Below are 24,451 nucleotides of genomic sequence, written 5' to 3'. Positions count from 1 at the left end.
TATTTATTTGAATGAGTGAATAAATGTATATTAGCTTTTTATTATCATTGTTGGCATTGATGTGTTATTCACTGAATGAATGAATAAATGAATGAGTACATGTCAGTTATTTTTATCTGATTGTTATCCTCAACTGGTACATAAGCAATAGGTCTGTGCCCATGGAAGGGTGAGGCTTGAATACTGTAAGTTGCTCAGACTCTGTGGTCCAGGAGTATTGCAGATAAACACTCATAAATGAGGTGTCCATTTGCAGATGTCTGTCACAGGTCTTCCTGAGCTGGGAGAAAGATACAGGAGTCAATTTATCAACCTGTGGAGAAGGTCACTTCCTTCTTGACCTCATTGAGCAGTTTACAGTGATAGCTTTCAGGGAGAATTACTCTCCAATTTTTCCAATCTGCAAAGGGTTGTAGAAGTGGGGGTGATACTGGCCTCAGGTAACTCAGCACCTGGGATACAACAAGGCCCCCAAATATCAGTCTCCTCCCTTCAACTGAGCACTTATAAGAAAGTCAGTGGGGGGAGATTTGTAAAGGGATATGGATCTTTTTCTTATTAGGTATATGAAACAGAAGCCCAGAGATAGTGCAGCTTGGGGGTGAGGGAGGAAGAGCTTAGTGCTCTGACTCTGAATCCAAATGCCTGCTGTTGCATCTTGGCTCTGCCACTTAGGAGGTGTGGATCTTGGTCTGGTGTTGATGATGATGATAATTGTCATGATGATGTTGATAGCACCAAGCTCACAAATGTCTGGCATATGATCAGCACTTGGTAAATGTCAGCTATGAAAATGATTTATTATCATGAAGGGACTGTAAAAAATATTGTCCTAATTGGGACACTTGAAAATGAAAGGGAACAGTGTTAATAATTAAACTATGACAACATGTGTGAACTGGGGCAAATGGAGTCTAGGTTATGGTATCTTTATGAGGGTACCTCACATGCAAAGATGAATCCCCCCTCCTTGGAAGTATTTAAGCAGAGGCCAGGAGCACCAAAGGCTGATGCCTGCACTGTGCTGGCTGAACTCAACTGGATTTTTTTTTTTTTTTAATTGTGTTCAGCATTCCTCCCACCTTTTAAAGGGAACGCTATTTATTTATTTATTTATTTATTTATTTTTGGCTGTATTGGGTCTTCATTTCTATGCGAGGGCTTTCTCTAGTTGCGGCGAGCGGGGGCCACTCTTCATCACGGTGCGCAGGCCTCTCACTGTTGCGGCCTCTCTTGTTGCGGAGCATGGGCTCCAGACACGCAGGCTCAGTAGTTGTGGCTCATGGGCCTAGTTGCTCCGCGGCATGTGGGATCTTCCCAGACCAGGGCTCGAACCCGTGTCCCCTGCATTGGCAGGCAGATTCTCAACCACTGCGCCACCAGGGAAGCCCCCATCAGCTGGACTTTTGTCTTCCTCTGTTTCAAGCTTTTCTGATTCCACTGGAACCCTGTCTGCAAGTTCTCTGTAATATTAATTTTCCTGGTTCGAGTCTTATTGTGGGGAGAGAGGTCTGGAGGATTTCCTTTCCTTTGTTGCTGATAACTGTGTTGGGAGTGTGTGCTGACCTCAGCCCCCTGGTGGGCAGATGTCAGGGAAGAGTGGGTGAGCACTATAATCAGCTCATTCGGGGCCTTGACCGACCTGCCCAGGTGGACAGAGGAGTCTCAAAGGCTCACCTTCCATCCAAAACAAAGTTAATGAATTCACACTCGGCCTCATTTTGCCCTTGAATCTGAAACCAAGACTCTTGGGAATGATTTTGTAACCCAAGCAGATATTGTTTTATCTCCTTTTAAACTTCATTAGTTTAATTCAAAATAAAAATATTTTCTTTCTCAAATTAAGCTTGAACTGGAGATTCTGGACTTTGGGGGAATGTCAGAACCTCTTTGCAGTTCCAGTGAAGTTTCCTTAACTTATTCGTTATTAGTGCTCCAAGCTCTCCAGGGTATCTTCTGTAATCAAAAGCAGTATAACAAAACATCAGAATCAGATTACCCAAGGAAAACCTCCTTCCTGTGGGCAGTGAGGTGGGAATCAAGGCTTTACCTGCAGCATCTACAAAGTTCTTTCTCAAAAACCTAACAGAAAGCACAGCCTCATCATCAAAAAGTTTACAAATAATAAATGCTGGAGAGGGTGTGGAGAAAAAGGAACCCTCTTACACTGTTGGTGGGAGTGTAAATTGGTGCAGTCACTATGGAGAACTGTAGGGAGGTCCCCTAAAAAACTAAAAATAGAATTACCATATGATCCTGCAATCGCACTCCTGGGTATATATCTGGAGAAAACTCTAATTTGAAAAGATACATGCACCTAAATGTTCATAGCAGCACTATTTACAATAACCAAGACATGGAAGCAACCTAAATGTCCATTGAGAGATGGATGGATAAAGAAGATGTGGTACATATATACAAATGGAATACTACTCAGCCATAAAAAAGAATGAAATAATGCCATTTACAGCAACATGGATGGACCTAAAGATTATCATACTAAGTGAAGTAAACCAGAGAAAGACAAATATCATATGATATTGTTTATATGTGGAATCTAAATAAAAAAGGTACAAATGAACTTATTTGCAAAACAGAAATAGAGGGCTTCCCTGGTGGCGCAGTGGTTAAGAATCCGCCTGCCAATGCAGGGGACACAGGTTCGAGCCCTGGTCTGGGAAGATCCCACATGCCGCAGAGCAACTAAGCCCGTGTGCCACAACTATTGAGCCTGCGCTCTAGAGCCCGTGAGCCACAACTACTGAAGCCCGCGCACCTAGAGCTTGTGCTCTACCAGAAGAGAAGCCACCACGATGAGAAGCCCATGCACCACAACGAAAAGTAGCCCCCACTTGCTGCAACTAGAGAAAGCCCACAGGCAGCAATGAAGACCCAACACAGCCAAAAATAAAAATAAACAAAATAAATAAATTTATATATATATATATTAAAAAAACAGAAATAGACCCTCAGACATAGAAAACAACTTATGGTTACCAAAGGGGAAAGAGGTGAGGGAAGGATAAATTAGGAGATTGGGATTAACATATACACACTACTATATATAAAATAGATAACCAACAAGGACTTATGTATAGCACAGGGCACTATACTCAATATTTTATAATAACTTATAAGGGAAAAGAATCTGAAAAAGATTATATATATACGTGTGTGTGTGTGTGTGTATACACTGAATCGTGCTATATACCTGAAGTTAACACAACATTGTAAACCAACTATACTTCAATAAAAAATATATATCTGATATATATCTATATATCTATATATAGATATATATATAAAAAGAAAGCACAGCCACAGCAGATACCTCACTCAAAAGCATTTCTCACTAATTCCCCAAATTAGACATCTTTACATGTTTTAAAGTTTTTCAAAAGTTTAAGATCTGTACAATACTAGGTATCATATTCTTCTATGTGAATATGAGTTCTTCTAAGTCAGGATACAGGCCTGATTTTTTTTAAAAAATTATGATGTTTTTACTAACATTCATAGTAACTTTTTCCTGATTATAGAGGTGATATATATTCCTTTTAGAAAATATAGAAAAACATGGAGGTGACATGAAAAATCACCTATAACCCCACACTCTACAAGTCTTCATTCTTGTCATTTAAAAATATTTCCTCCTAGTCCTTTGGCCTACTAAGAAATGAGTACTTGAAGAGCTAGTAATATTTTTTCCCCACCTTCGGGAGAGAAGACCAAGAAGAGGTTAGTCTTCTGATGGCTACATGTGATGTTCAGAAAATTGTATGGTAATTGGTAACTAAATTTCATAAGTTGCCAAGCTAAAAAAATGCAGTAATCTTCTCAGGTTTTAAAATAATGGCAGTAAAACATAAATATATTTTAAAAAATTATTTTTGGTAAATAAAAATATTTGGTAGAGAATTAATTTGGGGCTACTATATTATTTGGTGAATTGACTTTCTGGTTATTTGACTTCAGCAAATTGGCCATTTGGCATATTGAGTATTTGGTTCACAGTGTTGAAGTGTCTCATGCTTAAGGGCTGAGACAAGCCTAGGACATTTTTGTTTAAGGCACTCAGAATGCTGATAATTGAGAAGGTATAACCAGATGAGGCTGGGAAGAGACCAGGACCAGATGGTGGAGAGAGCCTGTGTGAACCCCAAGAAGACAGGATTAGGGTGGGTTTTTACAGCCAGTAGTTCTTTGTTGGGTGGAAGAGTGATTGGAATGAAGGCTGGGTGGCAACAAGCAAAAGTGGTAGGTCTGGTAGAGGTACCAGTAGCTGCCTTCAAACCCAGCTGGCACATGTGTCTCTCCGTATGGGTAGACAGGTCTAGGGTGCCCTGGCCGGGTAAGCTGAAGGCTGAGTGCCTGTACCAGCCTGCCTTAAAGAGTTGACCAGGACAAACACCTAGAGCTGCTTTTCAGTAGTAACATGTCAGTGCTTGCAAATTCTCACCCAGTTTCAGGTCACTTGCCCTCCTCCCTTGTACACATATGGAGCTAGGAGAGGTACCATATTCCTGTGAATATATGTGGAACAGGGCCTGTAAACACATGCCCATTTTAATTGCCACTAAATATATCTTTAGAAAACTATCTTTGAAATTAAGTGGACACAAGGAGCTGCTTTCCCAGGGGGCACCTCAGGCGGGAGGTACAATCTGTGGCTGAATGACATCTATGATTGGCAGGCTCAGTCCTGGATGAAGAGAAGGGGTGGGGTGGGGGAGTTGAGGGGAGGTGGGCAGAGAACATCCTGCAAAGGGGCGAGGATGCAGGGAGGGATGCTTTACTTTCAGAGACAAGGGGAAGGAAAGAGATGAGTGAGAATCATTGACTATTAGAATTGGAAGGAACTTGGAGATTTATCAATACAAAACCTTCCCTCTACAGATGAGGTTACTACATCACCAAGATCCCACAGGGACTTGGTGGCAGATCCAGGCCCCAGGGCTCTTGACACCAGTCTAGGACACCATAGAGGAGATTTAAAGGTACAAAAGGAGACTCTAGAGGAAGCAGAGGGGTTTCCTAGTACCCAAATGTAAGAAGATTACTTGCTGGACAAAGATAGCAAAGAAAAAGGGAAGAATTAATTTTCTTCTCATTGGAGAGCTAGGTGTGCTCACCCACAATTGCCCTGTGTGAATCCTACCTGCCTATGAGCAGAACAGTCAACATGGAAGCAGCACTGCTTCCCAGGATTTCTCAGCCAGTCCATGGCAGCTGAGATGACACTTATTGATGACATCATTCATCAGTCGTGTGGCTTCTGCCTGCAGTAATTCTGCAAAGTTAGGGAAAGCTTTTCATGTGAGCAGCAGAAGGAAAATGAGTTGCCTGCTATAATGTGTAAATTTGACTCCCCCGGGCCACCAATTTTATGCCATGAGGACACTGGATGTTATGCAACAAAAAACCAACCTTGGGAATCTCACTACGGGCTTTATATTGAGTTTGGATAGCACCCTTTGCACCATCAAAACCCCAGTCCCCACTGATTGGGTCCATCCCAGCCTGAGACCAAATGCACGTAGATCACTGAAAGCTTGTGGTCAGCAATCCTTTCAGGGGTCACTGTGGCTTATCTAATGCTAACATTCACCTGTGTCAGGAGAAGAACCAACATTCTAGGTAATAGGTCTATTCAACTATATTGAGTGGATAGGAGAAACAAACTTTGGAAATCAAGATCCTCACCGAGAATATAAACTCAAAGCCATGTGCATGGTCCTTTGTGGGACTGTAAACTTTATGAAGCAATTTTTTTTTCCTGTCTCCAGATATTTTCGTTGTCCTCCTTAATTTCTCTAGATAATTACCCCAAACATTAGTTCTTTTGTTATTAAAACTAGTGATACACTCTCCAAGATTCATTGGCATTCCTCCCCCAAGACTCTGTGACAGTGGTTCTCAAAGTGTGGCCAGCAGCATCTCCATCACCTGGGAACTCAGGAAGGCAAATTATCTGTGTTCTCACTAAATCTTCTGAATCAGAAACTCTGGGGGTGGGGTCTGTACTACATGTTTTAATAAGCCTCCACCTGGCTTTGTTAAGTTCAAGTTTGAGAACCTCTGCTCTGTGGGAAGATGGCACATGATTCTCCTCTCATGAATGAGAGTCAGAGCCCCCAAGAGAGCCTTGAAATCCTTTGAGGTGTTAAAGATTTCCCTGCTCACTTATGATGACAGGAAGCAGGAGGTTCTTGGTTATAATAGATGTCTTCTGACCTTTGGGGGAAGAAATACACTGAAGAGCAGCCACATGACAGAGAGAAGAGGACTTCACACAGTGTAACTGTCCTCCAAGCCAAGGAGGAGAGAAAATGTCTGCAAGGGAAGCAATGGTGAAACCCAGGGCAACCATGAATTTGGATAATGGGTTTATGCAGCATGGTTTAGGGTGAAAAGACCAGGAGGGAACACCTTCTGGATGGTGAATTTGTAAGGTTCTTTTTTGGGAGGTTAACCACTATTTAAGAAGCTGTGTTATATTTAAAGCGAATTCAGTGTGCAAACCTTGAGGAGAGATAACCAAAGCTATTTTTTTCCCCCAAGAGAATTCCTATGTTGCCTCTATCAGCTTTGTATAAGACAAACTTAAAAAAACAAACTAGCAAGGTAAACTCCAACCCGGATTTGCATTAATAGCTGCTACATCATAATTTACACTAGTTAGTGATATACTATTAGAGCAAATGGAAAAGAGCATGAGAGGCTTAGGACCCAAAGAGCTCTATACTCAAGTTCCAGCTCGACCCCTCACCAGCTACGTGACCTTGAGGAAGCTACCTAGCCTTATTCAGTCTCAGTTTTCTCAAAAGGAAGTAGAGATAATGGTAGTGCTTACCTTGCAGGGATGCTGTGCTGATTAAATGAGTTGAGGTCTAGTGAGTGCCCAGCCCAGTGGCTGGTAAATAAAAGTGCCAAGAGAAAGGTAGCTGCTATATTTATTATTTTTATTATTTCAGACTCACTGTCCACTGGATTGGTGCATGATGGAGTGGAAAAATATGGGGATGAATGAATGAGTTAATAAGCAGTGACAGAAAATGAAGGCATCACATTAAAGAAGGTCTGCTTGCTGTTCGAGATAGTAAGGGGTCGCATTTCTCCCTGGCATGCCCTCTGTTGGGTGCAGCAGGAACGGGGTTTAGTTCCTGGTCTTCTTTCAGCCAACAGAAACCCAAGGATGGTCTCCACAGTCACCCAGAAGGCATACACAGCTTTCCGAGCACCTGCATCTCTGTGATTCGCCCCCCTCGTCCATCTGCCGAGAACACACAGTTCTGCCTTGAGTGCTCTTGGAGGATGTGAACCTTCATCTGGCATCACCGTTCAGTGGTAAGTCACTTGCTGTGCTGGTACGCAACGTCATGGTCAATGCCAGTTTCTAGCATGCTGAGGGCTGCTATTTTCCCTTCCGAAAGGCCATGAGTCCTGCTGGTTCACATGGCAGAATGAGAATGTGACAAACTCAGACGGGTAGAGCAAGTACCTGTAGACAGCCTTGAGGAGAGAGGCTCTGAATGTGTGACTTTCTGGATGGGTTTTGGGAAGTCTTTTATCTTTCCCTTTGGGCTTCAGTTGTGGAAGATAAGAATGGGAACATCTGTCCCAAATTACTTCAGAGATCTTACTTGAAACCATTTTTACTAAAAATAGCCCCATAAGAGTAAATATTATACACAAACTGAATCTTTGACTGTATAAAGCATGCAAAAAACCTAAGGCAAAATTATAAGTTCAGTTTTACTAATTGCCCAGGACATGGGTTCTCATAAGGTTTTCACCCGTTTTCCTTCCACATTCACTTCTGAAACAATGTTGGTCCCTACAAGTGTCTGTAGTGGTACCTCCTTAATAACAGGTTCTAGACCCTGAGTGCTCTTTCTGTGCCAGGGACCTGCTAAGCACCTTGTAAGTATTTCCTCACTTGATCGTCACACTATTTCTTTCTTTTTTTTTTTTTTTTTAACATCTTTATTGGAGTATAATTGCTTTAAAATGGTGTGTTAGTTTCTGCTTTATAACAAAGTGAATCAGTTATACATATACATATGTCCCCATATCTCTTCCCTCTTGCGTCTCCCTCCCTCCCACCATCCCTATCCTACCCCACTAGGTGGTCACAAAGCACCGAGCTGATCTCCCTGTGCTATGCGGCTGCTTCCCACTAGCTATATATTTTACGTTTGGTAGTGTATGTATGTCCATGACACTCTCTCACTTTGTCCCAGCTTATCCTTCCCCCTACCCGTATCCTCAAGTCCATTCCACAGTAGGTCTGCCTCTTTATTCCTGTCTTGCCCCTAGGTTCTTCTGACCAATTTTTTTTTCTTTTTTCTTTTTTTTAGATTCCATATATATGTGTTAGCATACGGTATTTGTTTTTCACTTTCTGACTTACTTCACTCTGGATGACAGTCTCTAGGTCCATCCACCTCACTACAAATAATTCGGTTTCATTCCTATTTATGGCTGAGTAATATTCCGTTGTATATATGTGCCACACCTTCTTTATCCATTCATCTGTTGATGGACACTTAGGTTGCTTCCATGTCCTGGCTATTGTAAATAGAGCTGCAATGGACATTGTGGTACATGACTCTTTTTGAATTATGGTTTTCTCAGGGTATATGCCAAGTACTGGGATTGCTGGGTCGTATGGTAGTTCTATTTTTAGTTTTTTAAAGAACCTCCATACTGTTCTCCATAGTGGCTGTATCAGTTTACATTCCCCCAACAGTACAAGAGGGTTCCCTTTTCTCCACACCCTCTCCAGCATTTATTGTTTCTAGATTTTTTGATGATGGCCATTCTGACCGGTGTGAGATGATATCTCATTGTAGTTCTGATTTGCATTTCTCTATTGATTAATGATGTTGAGCGTTCTTTCATGTGTTTGTTGGCAATCTGTATATCTTCTTTGGAGAGATGTCTATTTAGGTCTTCTGCGCATTTTGGGATTGGGTTGTTTGATTTTTGATATTGAGCTGCATGAGTTGCTAGTATGTTTTGCAGATTAATCCTTTGTCAGTTGCTTCATCTGCAAATAATTTCTCCCATTCTGAGGGTTGTCTTTTCATCTCGTTTATGGTTTCCTTTCCTGTGTAAAAGCTTATAAGTTTCATTAGGTACCATTTGTTTATTTTTGTTTTTCTTTCCATTTCTCTAGGAGGTGGGTCAAAAAGGATCTTGTTGTGATTTATGTCATAGAGAGTTCTGCCTATGTTTTCCTCTAACAGTTTGATGGTGTCTGGCCTTACATTTAGGTCTTTAATCCATTTTGAGTTTATTTTTGTGTATGGTGTTAGGGAGTGTTCTACATTCATTCTTTTACATGTAGCTGTCCAGTTTTCTCAGCACCACTTATTGAAGAGGCTGTCTTTTCTCCACTGTATATTCTTTCCTCCTTTATCAAAAATAAGGTGACCATATGTGCATGGGTTTATCTCTGGACTTTCTATCCTATTCCATTGATCTATATTTCTGTTTTTGTGCCAGTACCATACTGTCTTGATTACTGTAGCTTTGTAGTATAGTCTGAAATCAGGGAGCCTGATTCGTCCAGCTCCGTTGTTCTTTCTCAAGATTGCTTTGGCTATTCGGGTCTTTTGTGTTTCCATACAAATTGTGAAATTTTTTGTTCTAGTTATGTGAAAAATGCCAGTGGTACTTTGATAGGGATTGCATTGAATCTGTAGATTGCTTTGGGTAGTTGAGTCATTTTCACAATGTTGATTCTTCCAATCCAAGAACGTGGTATACCTCTCCATCTATTTGTATCATCTTTAATTTCTTTCATCAGTGTCATAATTTTCTGCATACAGGTCTTTTGTCTCCTTAGGTAGGTTTATTCCTAGATATTTTATTCTTTTTGTTGCAATGGTAAATAGGAGTGTTTTCTTAATTTCACTTTCAGATTTTTCATCATTAGTGTATAGGAATGCAAGAGATTTCTAGGCATTAATTTTGTATCCTGCTACTATACCAAATTCATTGATTAGCTTTAGTAGTTTTCTGGTAGCATCTTTAGGATTCTCTATGTATAGTATCATGTCATCTGCAAACAGTGACAGCTTTACTTCTTCTTTTCCAATTTGGATTCCTTTTATTTCTTTTTCTTCTCTGATTGCTGTAGCTAAAACTTCGAAAACTATGTTGAATAATAGTGGTGAGAATGGGCAACCTTGTCTTGTTCCTGATCTTAGTGGAAATGGTTTCAGTTTTTCACCATTGAGGACGATGTTGGCTGTGGGTTTGTCATATATGGCCTTTATTATGTTGAGGAAAGTTCCCTCTATACCTACGTTCTGGAGGGTTTTTACCCTAAGTGGGTGTTGAATTTTGTCAGAAGCTTTCTCTGCATCTATTGACATGATCATATCGTTTTTCTCCCTCAATTTATTAATATGGTGTATCACGTTGATTGATTTGCATATATTGAAGAATCCTTGCATTCCTGGGATAAACCCCATTTGATCATAGTGCATGATCCTTTTAATGTGCTGTTGGATTCTGTTTGCTAGTATTTTGTTGAGGATTTTTGCATCTATGTTCATCAGTGATATTGGCCTGTAGTTTTCTTTCTTTGTGACATCTTTGTCTGGTTTTGGTATCAGAGTGATGGTGGCCTCGTAGAATGAGTTTGGGAGCGTTCCTCCCTCTGCTATATTTTGGAAGAGTTTGAGAAAGACAAGTGTTAGCTCTTTTCTAAATGTTTGATAGAATTTGCCTGTGAAGCCATCTGATCCTGGGCTTTTGTTTCTTGGAAGATTTTTAATCACAGTTTCAATTTCAGTGCTTGTGATTGGTCTGTTCACTTTTTCTATATCTTCCTGGTTCAGTCTCGGCACGTTGTGCGTTTCTAAGATTTTGTCCATTTCTTCCAGGTTGTCCATTTTATTGACATAGACTTGCTTGTAGTAATCTCTCATGATCCTTTGTATTTCTGCAGTGTCAGTTGTTACTTCTCCTTTTTCATTTCTAATTCTATTGATTTGAATCTTCTCCCTTTTTTTCTTGATAAGTCTGGCTAATGGTTTGTCAATTTTGTTTATCTTCTCAAGAACCAGCTTTTAGTTTTATTGATCTTTGCTATCATTTCCTTCATTTCTTTTTCATTTATTTCTGATCTGATCTTTATGATTTCTTTCCTTCTGCTAACTTTGGGGGTCTTTTTGTTCTTCTTTGTCTAATTCCTCTAGGTGTAAGTTTAGGTTGTTTATTTGAGATGTTTCTTGAGGTAGGATTGTATTGCTATAAACTTCCCTCTTAGAACTGCTTTTGCTGCATCCCATAGGTTTTGGGTCGTTGACTTTTCATTGTCATTTGTTTCTAGGTATTTTTTGATTTCCTCTTTGATTTATTCAGTGATCTCTTGGTTATTAAGTAGTGTGTTGTTTAGCCTACATGTGTTTGTATTTCTCACAGATTTTTTCCTGTAATTGATATCTAGTCTCATAGCATTGTGGTCGGTAAAGATACTTGATACAATTTCAATTTTCTTAAATTTACCAAGGCTTGATTTGTGACCCAAGATAGGATCTATCCTGGAGAATGTTCCATGAAAACTTGAGAAGAATGTGTATTCTGATGTTTTTGGATGGAATGTCCTATAAATATCAATTAAGTCCATCTTGTTTAATGTATCATTTAAAGCTTGTGTTTCCTTATTTATTTTCATTTTGGATGATCTGTCCATTGGTGAGAGTGGGGTGTTAAAGTCCCCTACTATGATTGTGTTACTGTCGATTTCCCCTTTTATGGCTGTTAGTATTTGCCTTATGTATTGAGGTGCTCCTATGTTGGGTGCATAAATATTTACAATTGTTAGATCTTCTTCTTGGATTGATCCCTTGATCATTATATTAGTGTCCTTCTTTGTGTCTTGCAATAGTCTTTGTTTTAACGTCTGTTTTGTCTGATATGAGAATTGCTGCTCCAGCTTTCTTTTGATTTCCATTTGCATGGAATATCTTTTTCCATCCCCTCATTTTCAGTCTGTATGTGTCCCTAGGTCTGAAGTGAGTCTCTTGTAGACAGCATATATATGGGTCTTGTTTTTGTATCCATTCAGCCAGTCTATGTCTTTTGGTTGGAGCATTTAATCCATTTACATTTAAGGCAATTATCAATATGTATGTTCCTATTACCATTTTCTTAATTGTTCTTGGTTTATTATTGTAGGTCTTTTCCTTCTCTTGTGTTTCCTGCCTAGAGAAGTTCCTTTAGAATTTGTTGTAAAGCTGGTTTGGTGGTACTGAATTCTCTTAGTTTTTGCTTGTCTGTAAAGCTTTTAATTTCTCCATCAAATCTGAATGAGATCCTTGCTGGGTAGAGTAATCTTGGTTGTAGGTTTTTCCCTTTCATCACTTTAAATGTGTCCCGCCACTCCCTTCTGGCTTGCAGAGTTTCTGCTGAAATATCAGTTGTTAACCTTATGGGGATTCCCTTATGTGTTATTTGTTGTTTTTCCCTTGCTGCTTTTAATATTTGTTCTTTGTATTTAATTTTTGGTAGTTTAATTAATATGTGTTTTGGCATGTTTCTCCTTGGATTTATCCTGTATGGGACTCTCTGTGCTTCCTGGACTTGATTAACCATTTCCTTTCCCATATTAGGGAAAATTTCAACTATAATCTCTTCAAATAGTTTCTCAGTCCCTTTGTTTTTCTCTTCTTCTTCTGGGAACCCTATAATTCGAATGTTGGTGTGTTTAATGTTGTCCCAGAGGTCTCTGAGAATGTCCTCAATTCTTTACATTCTTTTTTCTTTATTCTGCTCTGCAGTAGTTATTTCCACTATTTTATCTTCCAGGTCACTTATCCATTCTTCTGCCTCAGTTATTCGGTTATTGATCCCTTCTAGAGAATTTTAGGTTTCATTTATTGTGTTGTTCATCACTGTTTGTTTGCTCTTTAGTTCTTCTAGGTCCTTGTTAAACGTTTCTTGTATTTTCTCCATTCTATTTCCAAGATTTTGGATCATCTTTACTATCATTATTCTGAATTGTTTTTCAGGGAGACTGCCTATTCATTTGTTAGGTCTGGTGGGTTTTTGCCTTGCTCCTTCATCTGCTGTGTTTCTCTGTCTTCTCATTTTGCTTAACTTACTGTGTTTGGGGTCTCCTTTACGCAGGCTGCAGGTTCATAGTTTCCGTTGTTTTTGTTGTCTGTCCCCAGTGGCTAAGTTTGGCTCTTTGGGTTGTGTAGGCTTCCTGGTGGAGGAGGCTAGTGCCTGTGTTCTGGTGGATGAAGCTGGATCTTGTCTTTCTGGTGGGCAGGTCCACGTCTGGTCATGTGTTTTGTGGTGTCTGTGGCATTATTATAATTTTAGGCACCCTCTGTGCTAATGGATGGGGTTGTGTTCCTGTCTTGCTAGTTGTTTGCAATAGGGTGTCCTGCACTGTAGCTTGCTGGTCATTGAGTGGAGCTGGGTCTTGGCGTTGAGATGGAGATCTCTGGGAGATTTTCACCGTTTGATATTTCATGGAGCTGGGAGGTCTCTTGTGGACCAGTGTCCTGAACTTGGCTCTCCCACCTCAGTGGCACCACCCTGATGCCTGGCAGGAGCACCAAGAGCCTGTCCTCCACACAGCTCATAATAAAAGGGAGAAAATAAAGAAAGAAAGAAGGAAGAAGATAAAATAAAATAAAATAAAGTTATTAAAATAAAGATAATTATTAAGAAAAAAAATTTTTTAAGTAAATAATAATAAAAAAAAAACTGACAGAGAGAACCCTAGGTCAAATGCTAAAAGCAAAGCTATACAGAGAAAATCACATACAGAAGCATACACATGCACACTCACAAAAAGAGAAAAGGGGGGAAAAATATATATATCGTTGCTCCCAAAGTCCACCTCCTCAGTTTGGGATGATTCTTTGTCTATTCAGGTATTCCACAGATGCAGGGTACATGAAGTTGATTGTGGAGATTTAATCCGCTGCTCCGGAGGCTGCTGGAAAAATGTCCCTTTCTCTTCTTTGTTCACACAGCTCCTGGGGTTCAGCTTTGGATTTGGACTCGCTCTGCGTATAGGTCGCCTGAGGGCGTCTGTTCTTCGCTCAGACAGGACGGGGTTAAAGGAGCAGCTGATTAGGGGGCTCTGGCTCCCTCAGGCCGGGGGGAGGGAGGGGTACGGAGTGCGAGGCGAGCCTGCGGTGGCACAGGCCGGCGTGACGTTGCACCAGCCTGATGCAAGCTGTGCGTTCTCCCGGGGAAGTTGTCCCTGGATCATGGGACCCTGGCAGTGGCGGGCTGCACAGGCTCCCGGGAGAGCAGGTGTTCACAGTGACCTGTGCTTGCTCACAAGCTTCTTGGTGGCTGCAGCAGCAGCCTCAGCGTCCCATGCCCGTCTCTGGGGTCCGCACTGATAGCCACAGCTCGCGCCCGTCTCTGGGGCTCCTTTAAGCACCGCTCTTAATCCCCTCCTCTCCCGCACCAGGAAACAAAGAGGCAAGAAAAAGTCTCTTGTCTCCTCGGCAGCTCCAGACTTTTTCCTGGACTCCCTCCCGGCTAGCCGTGGTGCACTAGCCCCCTTCAGGCTGTGTTCATGCCGCCAACCCCAGTCCTCTCCCTGGGATCCAACCTCCGAAGCCAGAGCCTCAGCTCCCAGCCCCGACCCATCCCAGAGGGGTTAAAGTCCCCTACATCAAGCTTCTCGGACTGGCGAGTGCTGGTCGGCAGCGATCCTCTGTGCGGGAATCTCTCCACTTTGCCCTCCACACCCCTGTTGCTGAGCTCTCCTCCATGCCTCCGAAGCTTCCCCCCTCTGCCACCCGCAGTCTCCGCCCGCGAAGGGGCTTCCTAGTGTGTGGAAACCTTTCCTCCTTCACAGCTCCCTCCCACTGGTGCAGGTCCCGTCCCTATTCTTTTGTCTCTGTTTTTTCTTTTTTTTTTTTTTTTTTTGCCCTACCCAGGTACGTGGGGAAGTTTCTTGCCTTTTGGGAGGTCTGAGGTCTTGTGCCAGCGTTCAGTAGGTGTTCTGTAGGAGTTGTTCCACATGTAGAGGTATTTCTGATGTATTTGTGGGGAGGAAGGTGATCTCCACGTCTTACTCTTCCGCCATCCTGAAGCTCCTCCCCGTCACACTATTTCTTGAGGCCAGCATTATTATATCCGTTTTACAAATGAAGAAACTGAGGTTTAAGTTGCTGCAGGAATTTGCCTCCGGACATACACCTGAGCACGGCTGAGCTGGGATATGACCCTAGTCCACCCAGCTTCATGGTGTAGCATCATGAAACAGTGCCCCGGACCCGACCATGCCATTCCTACAGCTCCCATGTCCACCATCTCCTGCTCAACTGAACAGTGCAAGGAAAAGGAATCTTCTCTCATTGCTGAAGTTATGAAGAAGAAAAATGTTTTTTTTTTTTTTGCTTGATCATAGTAGAGAGAAAACTTTGAAAAAAACAAGAAAAACTTCCATCCTCACCAAAGGGTCACAACTTGTCAAACTATGAAGAGTGAAGAAGTCTGCCCCCCTTCACAGAGCTCTCATGACAACCGCATTTGTCTGTGTGTTACTCTACACATAGAAAAGGATTTTGATTTCAAGACATCAAGTTCACACTTTCACCTAAGAAAATGAAATGTTCTTACATACTCAATGATTTTTTAAAAAACCCTTTATGAGTTGTTCATATGTGGCATGTTCAATGAATTTTCTTCCAAAAGTAAAAATAAAACAGCCTCTTTGAGAAATCTCATCACTTTCCTGCTACCAACTACCATCTATAGGGAGTCAGCTTCCGAATCTGTGTCATCTTCAGATCCACGTGGTCAAGACACCAAGTGGCAATCTCCTCTGGGTTCTTCACAGACATCCTGAGCTTAAGGCATCAGCATTACATCCTACTCCCCATCCCACTCCTCCGTCCAATTCCCCTCAAAGACAGCCAAGTCACTCCTCCAGTAACCTAAGCCAGGTGCCAGTGGAGCTCTCATCCCGCACCCCGTCTCTAAGACTTGCTGGTTGTGCTCTTGAACAAACTCCCCTCTGCATCTCCTCTTCTCAACTTTCATCACCACTGCCCTCCTCAGCTCTTTTTTATTATTATAACAACCTCCTAACTGGTTTCCCTGCCTCCACATCCGCCCTCACCCATCCACCATTTACAGGAATGCCCAAGTGACCTTTCTAATACACACATCCAGTCTTGGCCCTGCCCTTCTTAAAGCCCCTCAGGGCCTTCAGTGCATCAAGTCCGAGCTCTCCAAACTTAAGTGAAAGGCTCATAAAAGCACATGGTCAGCTCCTCCTCTCCTGCTTAGCCTCGTTTATCCCTTTCCTAACTCACTTGCCCATCCCTCCATGCTGGGTTACTTAGAGTTCTCTAACGTTCTCATGCTGCTGTGCCTTGGTGTGTACCAGTCATTTTGCCTGGAGAGTCATTTCTTTTCTCTGCTGGTGAATCCCTACCCACTCTTTGAGATTCCGGTCCAGAGTGAGACACTTTTCATATGAGACCTCCTCAGTGCTTAACTCTAGGCAGAGGTAAATCTTTCCACCATAGCCTTTGGAACACAACTCATTATAGCACTTAGTAATATGCATTTTGATGATTTATTTACTGGTCTGTGTCTCTCAGCTAATTATAAGCTCTTCCGGCGCAGGGCCCCTTTCTTTTTCATCTTTGTGCCTCTAGAACCTAGCACAGTATTTGGTGTACCCAGGGCACTCTCTAAATGCTTGTTGAAAAAAATGAATAAATGAAAGAACGAAACTTATCCTGTCAAAATAAAAGTTCGTACTGATCTGAAACTTTCAAAATTAACTAATCAATAAATTTGACTTGAGCACGTATGATATATAAAGCATGACGTTGCCTTAGACACAAATAAGTGCTGAATGTGGCCTCTGGTTTCAGAAACTTGTAATCTGGGGACCAGATAAATATAAAAATAAGTGCTAATTATAGAGAGAATTTATTTTAGTGAGCTGATAAAAAGAACCTTCTCAAGGCAATGTAGAATGAGCTGCATGAATGAAATGGAGATGGGTTACAGGAGCTTGGAATTTAAAGAGGTCTCTATGGTCTGGGAAAGGGGTTCTATGGAGTATGGTTCAATCAGTTAGACTTCATGTTATAAGTAGCAAAAAGAATTAGCCTATAGCAAAGGGAAGCTATTTTTTTAAATTAATTAATTTGTTTATTTTTGGCTGTGTTGTGTCTTAGTTGCGACATGCGGGCTCAGTAGTTGCGGCACACAGGCTTAGTTGCCCCAAGGCATGTGGGATCTTAGTTCCCTGACCAGGGATCAAACTGACATCCGCTGCATTGCAAGACAGATTCTTAACCACTGGACCACCAGGGAAGTCCAAAGGGAAGCTATTGGCTGAAATTCCCAGGACAGGCTGGCTTCAGACAAGACTCTATCTAGAGTGTAAAGAACATTACTCAATTTCTCTCTTTTTCCCCAGTAGCTCCACATTCTTCTCTTGCAGGGTCCATTTCCACCTCACAGCCCTACCCTTTCTTTCCCAGAAGGCTCCAGCAAATATATATTTACATCTCGTTACACCCGATTAGTTACATACCTTCCTTGAATCAATCACTGTTGCCACAAAATTAAGACATCCTGATTGATTTAAGCCAATGAGTGGCGCCCCAAAGTGTGGGAAAGGTCAATGGCACCAGTCACGTGGCCTATACTATGAGAGGGTGGTTGTTTAAGTATATGCAGGATACCCAGTAAGGCCAGCAAGTCACCCGGGGGTGAAGTAGTGTGACTCAGGAAGCATTGCTGACTTTCTGCTCATGTCCTTTCCCCCCCTTAAGCCACAATGTCAAAAAAATTTCTCACAACAGGGGGCCTCCCCACATTATCTTTTCCTAAATAATGGCAGAAGAAAGAGCTCTGAATTAAAGATCAAGAACTCTTGACTTCTGTCTTGGCTCTGTCAAGGCATTGAATCTTTCTGTTTCTCAGTCTTTTTTACTATGAAATGTGGATGATGACACCTGTCCTCCCAGTGTCGTCAGGAAAGTCAAGTGAAATGGGAGTTTGAAATTAACAGATGCAAACTAGCATATGTGAGATGGATAAACAACAAGGTCCTACTGTATATCACAGGGAAATATATTCAATATCCTGTGATAAACTGTAATGGAAAAGAATATGAAAAAAATGTATATATGTATAACTGAGTCACTTTGCTGTACAGCAGAAATTAACACAACATTATAAATCAACTATACTTCAAAAAAATAAATTTAAAAAAAGCCAGGTGAAATGATCAGTTTGAAAGCCCTTTCAAAAACATCAAAATATACTTAGGAAGGACTATTGGTAATTCACCCTCAGTGCTCATGTCTACATATTCCTCATCTTGAGAGATTAAGACGATTATGCCAATGCACCACTCAGTTTCTCTGTTCCCTCCACTCCAGGCCGTCTGGCCATCTCTCAGTTCCTCATTACTCCATATCAACCCTGATGCTTTACACTCGAGTAATGGGAAACCTCACCCCAAAGGGCTTTGATGGCAGGACACCTTACTCCCTCCTAATGAGGAGTCCACAGGTAGGTGGGCTCCAGGTACAGGGTGTCAGGCCTGTCCTGCCATATCTGTTGGCTCTGACCTCCCCAAGGGCTGCTCTCATCCACAGTCTCCTGCAAGACGACTGCGGTGGTTCCAGGAATCTTCATGTATATCTCTTTTCCTAAGGCTAGGAAACCTTTCCAAGAAAAATTCTTATGTCTTATTTGTTAGAACTGTTCACAAGCCCACCCCTAAACCAATGTCTGGCAAAGGGGGATGGGATTCATATGATTGGTGGAGATTCCTCAGGATTCACTTTTTGAGCTAGGGATAGAGCTATTTTCTACATGGCCTCATGGTGGAAAATGGTCTGAAAATGATCAGGGTCTGACAGCTGAAAGAGGGAGGAGATTGGCTACTGGGTGGGGGACAACCAGAGTCTATATAGCAGATGCTGTCAGTGACCTGCTCTTATCCCCAGGCCCTATGACCTGAGTGCACAGCACTGACTTCTGACCACTAGCACTTGTGTTTCTTTGCTTGAAAACTTCTTCTGGTCTTTCCCACCCATGCAATAAGCCATAAATGCTAGGGGATTACTATTTCCACGCCGGGAACAGCCCTCAATGACTGTTGAGAGTATATACACCTCCACATGTATAAAAGCTCCAGTTCCCTCATCCTGAGGGTGAGATCACTCTTTGGTGTTTGCTCTGCACTGGCCTCTAGAATGTCGTAGCCCAGTTACATTCCAGCTATGCATGTCCAGTAGCTGGTTGGACAACACACCCTCCCAGGCTGCCCTCCTCTTCCTGCCTCACTTCTCCACTCCACCGTGGTGCTTCCTACACCTCCTTTGACTTCCTATCTCAGAGTCGGCTTCTTGGGAAGTCCAAATGAAGATACCATATGCCAAACTCCTTCCTGAATCCAGAGACTCTGTACACAGCGTTCCCATCTGCTCAGAATGTGTTTCCTCTCCCCGCTCATGCTCACGCTCCCTTCCAGTTTCAGTGGAAATGTCACTTCCCTCTGGAAGCCTTGTTTGAGCCCTTGTCCACCTGAGGCCATCCTCTCATTGTTTGTTCTCCTCTTCTGTACTTCTCCTTAAGAATGGTTGTGATTTAATTAATTGTTTGTGTAATTAATTTTTTTACATCTTTATCCCCAACTAGATTGTGAGCTGCTTGAGGGCAAGGACAATGCTTCTGGCCTCCCACTCTATCATTGGCTCCTGGTACACTGCCTGGCACAAAGTAGAGGGTCAAGGACTGGCTGGATATGGGAAGATGAACCTTATGAAAGATGTAAGTTTGAGGGTCATTCACACAGAAAAAAATTATGAAAGCTTTAGATAAAATATATTTTATTTACATGACTCTTAATGGATCTACATTTATTTCTTGGGACAGAATATAACTTTTATACATAGAAGGGATGCCCATTGTCTAAGGGAGAATCTTAGAATGGTTCCTTTATATCTGTAAAACTGCCATTTTAGTCACTTTTTAATTTTATTTATACATTGCAGAATTCCATCTCAAATCCACTATTCTTTCATTCATTCATTCATTCAATGCCTACTTATAGGACACTGTACCTGGCAAGGCTAGAACTATCTGCTCTCAACTCTTTCCAAAAGCCATGAGAGAGACATATAATGACCATCATATAATATATGAGGGAGAACATCCCAGGTTCTCTGTCTGCCTCCCCTCAGCTCTACTTCCACAGTAGGCTTTTGGCTTTTACTGAAGAAGCAAGGAACAATCTTATGAAATCAATCACTGTATTTGCCAGAAAAGGGTAACTGAGGGCTTGTCTATTTTGTCAGTGCTCACATGGGAGAAATTTCCTTTAGTGACAAGTGGCATGAGGCAGGGTGAAAACAGCAAACAAACATGCATGCTTGCCATCTCTCTGCCAGGCAGACTCTTTCTTACTAATCCCTAAACAAGACCCTTACCTCTGCATGGGATTAATTCAGGTTTTGTGAGGTTTATATAATTTGGAATCCTTCTTTGTCAAAAAAGTACAAAACTACAAATAAAAATGTGACACAGAGCTTTGGAAGGGTCCACACAAGTGAGGGGCTCTGAATTTTAAGCTGCACTGGTTTCCTAGTAAATCAGCATCTGACCCTGATTAAGACTGGCTGGTCCTCCTGCCCCTTAGCCCTGCATGGTTACTCTGACCTCTATGTTTTATGTTGCTTTTTTGCCTGAAAGGCTTCCCTCCTCCTTCTTCTTCAATCCCCGGACCACATTTTTTCAAAGTTTGGCTCCATAGTGCTTTCTCTGATTCTCCCCAGCAGAAAGCTCTCCCTTCCCTGCAGGCCCACAACCCTATGTACAGAGCCCAGGATATGTTGTCTCATGATGGCTTAGAGGGCATCATGAATGGCTCTATTTGAGGGGCATATACTGTGCCTTCTCCAATTAGTCTTGGGCACAGGGACTATTTCTTCATTTAGATTTCTCCTCAGCACCTACTCAAGTTCTGGGTACAGCAGTAAGGGAAGGGGAAAAGGAAAGGTGTAAGAAAGGCAAGATGATGGGGTGTGGAGTGAGGCTCACCTGGTTGTAACTCTGCCCTCGTTAGTGCAGGACCTCAGGCAAGTCACTTACCTCTCTAAGTCTTCATTTCTCACTGACAAACGGATATAATAATGATGTTTATTTCCAATCATTGTTGTGAGGATTAAGTAAAGCATTTATTCATTCACCAAATATCTATTTAGCCCTCTCTTGGGCTATTTTTGGCACCAGAGGCTTGGAATACACGTGACTCAGGGATACTCCCTGTGTGGCGGTTCCCATAGTTGAGGTGGGAGATAGAAGAATATGATGTATCAAGATAAGGCTATAGCAGACACTCAACTGGAGCAGAGCAGGTGTTCCATAAATAGTCGTTAAATAAATGACTGACAGAATGAAGGAATTCAGAAAGCAAAAATGATTATCTTTGCAAGATAACACTTGATATATTTGCAGCATCATCCAGATGTAAGTATAATGTTGAATATAATGGACATGGCAGTGCATGGAACATCACGAAATGCTGCATGTCAAAGGAAATAAAATGAACAGCAGAAAGAAAATAAGGGTTGAATGAGAAGAGAGAGGACAAAAGGAGGGAGAAAGGCCCTCAGAAGGCAAAAAGGGAGGAAGGGCACCTTGGACTCACCTGGCCAAGTGTGCACTCCATGCCGCCCAAGAAGTCAGCCTCCTTCAGCTCATCGTGGTTGCTGCTGATGTCGTGGACCTCAAACCGCAAGCGCTGCACCTCCTCAAAATAAAAGTCCACGGTAAACAGTTTTGAATACACTGGGTTGATGCAGGTGCGAATCACCTCTGTTCTGTCAACCTGCAGAAGAGAGAAAGAGAAAACCCATCAGGGATCAGGGCTTCGTATCATTATCCTTCACGAGGATTCATCTTACAGTGCTCTGTCTCATTCCAAACTGTCAATGCCCTCCACCAAGTCACCAGGGTGAGCAATTTGGATGTCTTCAAGGATGCATCTTCAGAGAATAAGCCATGTTTCAAGGAGGAAAATCATAGAATAATCTGAGCTTTGTATTTAAGGGTTTAGAGCACCTTGTATTGTTAAGTAACAGGGCAACAAGATGGGTTGATTATTAGGGGTTGCCTGGAGCCTCAGGATGAGAAAGAGTCTGAGGGCACGTTTGGGTTCAGGAGAAAAAAAATCTATATTCAGTTCCTGAAGTCTGAGGGGCACAGTCAGGGCAAATGACCATGTAGAAGCCCCATTTTAGCCAACCCTACTCTAGTATGAGTGTCATAGTTCATGAATCCCAGCATATTGAAGGGGAAGGACATGAAAAGGGATATGAAGATAACTGCCTGTGGTCTCAAGTGTGCCTTTTGTTGGGTTTACACATGTTGACTCGGTCATTTCAGTCCCCCGGGCCTCAGTTTCCTCATCAACCAGTGAGGGTTAGAGGATTAGAGGATGAAAAGTCCCTTTGTGCTCTAATGTTCCAGGAGCGAAGACTTCCCAGGACTTCTGTGGTAATAACTCTCCATTTCTCTCTCACTTTCTGCCATACTCTGTGCCCCTGGAGGCTGACTTCTATGGACTGACTTTCCTGGGCTCCCTTGACCTCTGGGTTCTGGGTGGAGACAGCCAGAGGGGAGACTTGGCAGGAGATCAGAAGGACATGGGCAGTGTCTCCGTCCCGCTACACACAAGTCTGCTAGGGACTCCCATCCAAGAGGGAGCTGCCGCCAGGATCTGGTGACACAGTCCTGACCCTCAGACAGAGGGGTGGTAATGGCTTTCTGCTGCTGCCACGCCATCCTTTTTCAGCTCCCTTACACCTGCCCAGGCACATGCAAAGAGTCTCTGTGTGAAGAGTTTAGCCCTTTGAGTGAAACTCTGGGTATGCCACCTGCTTTCTGCTCGTACCCCCACCACTAAAGTTCTTCTCTTCCACGTCTGTCCCAAGTAAGAATACTCAACACCATTTATATTCTGTGAAGCCTTACAGGACCAAGTTACAGATAACCCAAGATCCTACAGTATCTCTCAAAGGCAGATATCTATCACTCATATTTTATGGGTCAGTTGGAGCCTACATGAACTGTCAGCTTTCAAATAGAAACATCATTTTGTGAATGCAAAATATTGCCTGCCATATCAGTAAACAAAGGATGTTGCAGCCACCAAGCCATCACATTATAGCCTCCCTGATGGTGAGCCCTGAGGGAACTCAGGATGGAGAACTGGCTGCCAAGCCCTCAGCCACTGCAGCCACCACCACGGGGCACCATGAGGGGATCAGGATGGAGAGAAGAAGGACACTGGCCCCAGGTAGCTGAGGTGCATATGAAAGGAATGATTTCAGTGAGCCCAGACTCTTGCATCTTCCCATACATAGAAAAGCACTAAATTTCATTAACTTGAGATATATGGTTTTCTTTAATTAAGAGTAATCTTTTGATGTTCCCACTACCTGGTCTTTGTTGCAAAAACTCCTATATATCCTGGCTCCCCACCTTGCTTCTTGGGAGAAGTCTCTCAGGGTTATTTGAGATGCTGTCTCCCAGGCTAGAAGTGCTCAGAATGTCCTCTGAATAAAACATAATTCTCAACTTTTAGTCTGTGCAATTTTTTTCAGTCGACAATTTATTGGATACTTCCCAAGAGTCATTCATTAGCACAAACTGTAAAAAACATCTCCCCACTTTCATCAGAGTACAAGGAAAGTTTCTCAATAAAATCAGGGAAACCATTTTTGACCATATCATGTGTGTACACATTATCCAGCAAAGAAAATTGGATACACTCTTGAGCTCAGGGCTTGGTCCCTGTCCCTGTCCCTTCCTATGCAGGGCCCTGTGTGAGAGAGGGTTACCCTGTAAGGAACACCATCTGCTATTCCTGGTGGGATGAATGATCCAGGTTGTGAGGAGGAGAATATGGTCCTTTTATATCCCTGTGCAAGAGACAGAAAAACCAAACCCCAACCCACTGCTGATTAGCAGTTGACAACAAGCTACTGTACAGACCAATGGTTATTTGACTCTTCCCATGAAGACTCAGCTTCTATTTGAGCTGAATTTTATATCTTTTAAAATGTTCATTCTGGGGGGGGGGGGGCAGGATTGCATATGTTATTGGTTAACTGTGTGGGTACAAGGATTTACTGTATTGGCATAGTTCTTTTCAGTTTATTAAGAGATTATGGTTTTGAGTAATAGTAAAAATCAGAGGTCACAAACTGGTAGTCTGCAAGTTCACACTTACCTTGAGGTGTTTTATTCATCCTACTTAAATGTAGTTTTCTCTTAATTTGTCAACAGAAAACAGCCGCTATTTCTATTGCCCTCCCTTTGGAAAAAAATCAGATTATCTGGCAACCTGGGACTACATTCATACATGGCAGCCACTGGGGGCTGCCCCATTCAGATGGGCATTCATTCTCCA

At 42.3% G+C, this 24,451-nt stretch overlaps 1 protein-coding gene across 1 annotated transcript in view; it reads right to left on the bottom strand.

The window, feature by feature from the left end:
- CPNE4 (copine 4) overlaps nucleotides 1-24,451 on the bottom strand; it is a 611,972-nt gene that overhangs the window by 181,727 nt on the left and 405,794 nt on the right. The window contains exon 3 of the mRNA XM_061193684.1: nucleotides 21,686-21,865. Coding sequence (XP_061049667.1) covers nucleotides 21,686-21,865 — 180 coding nt within the window. The remainder of the gene's footprint in view (nucleotides 1-21,685; nucleotides 21,866-24,451) is intronic.

Source organism: Eubalaena glacialis, chromosome 6 (genome assembly GCF_028564815.1).
Source record: "Eubalaena glacialis isolate mEubGla1 chromosome 6, mEubGla1.1.hap2.+ XY, whole genome shotgun sequence".
In the NCBI taxonomy this organism is placed as follows: Eukaryota; Metazoa; Chordata; class Mammalia; order Artiodactyla; family Balaenidae; genus Eubalaena; species Eubalaena glacialis.
Note: the sequence above shows the minus strand (reverse complement) of the source record. Positions and strands in the feature narration are given on the sequence as shown.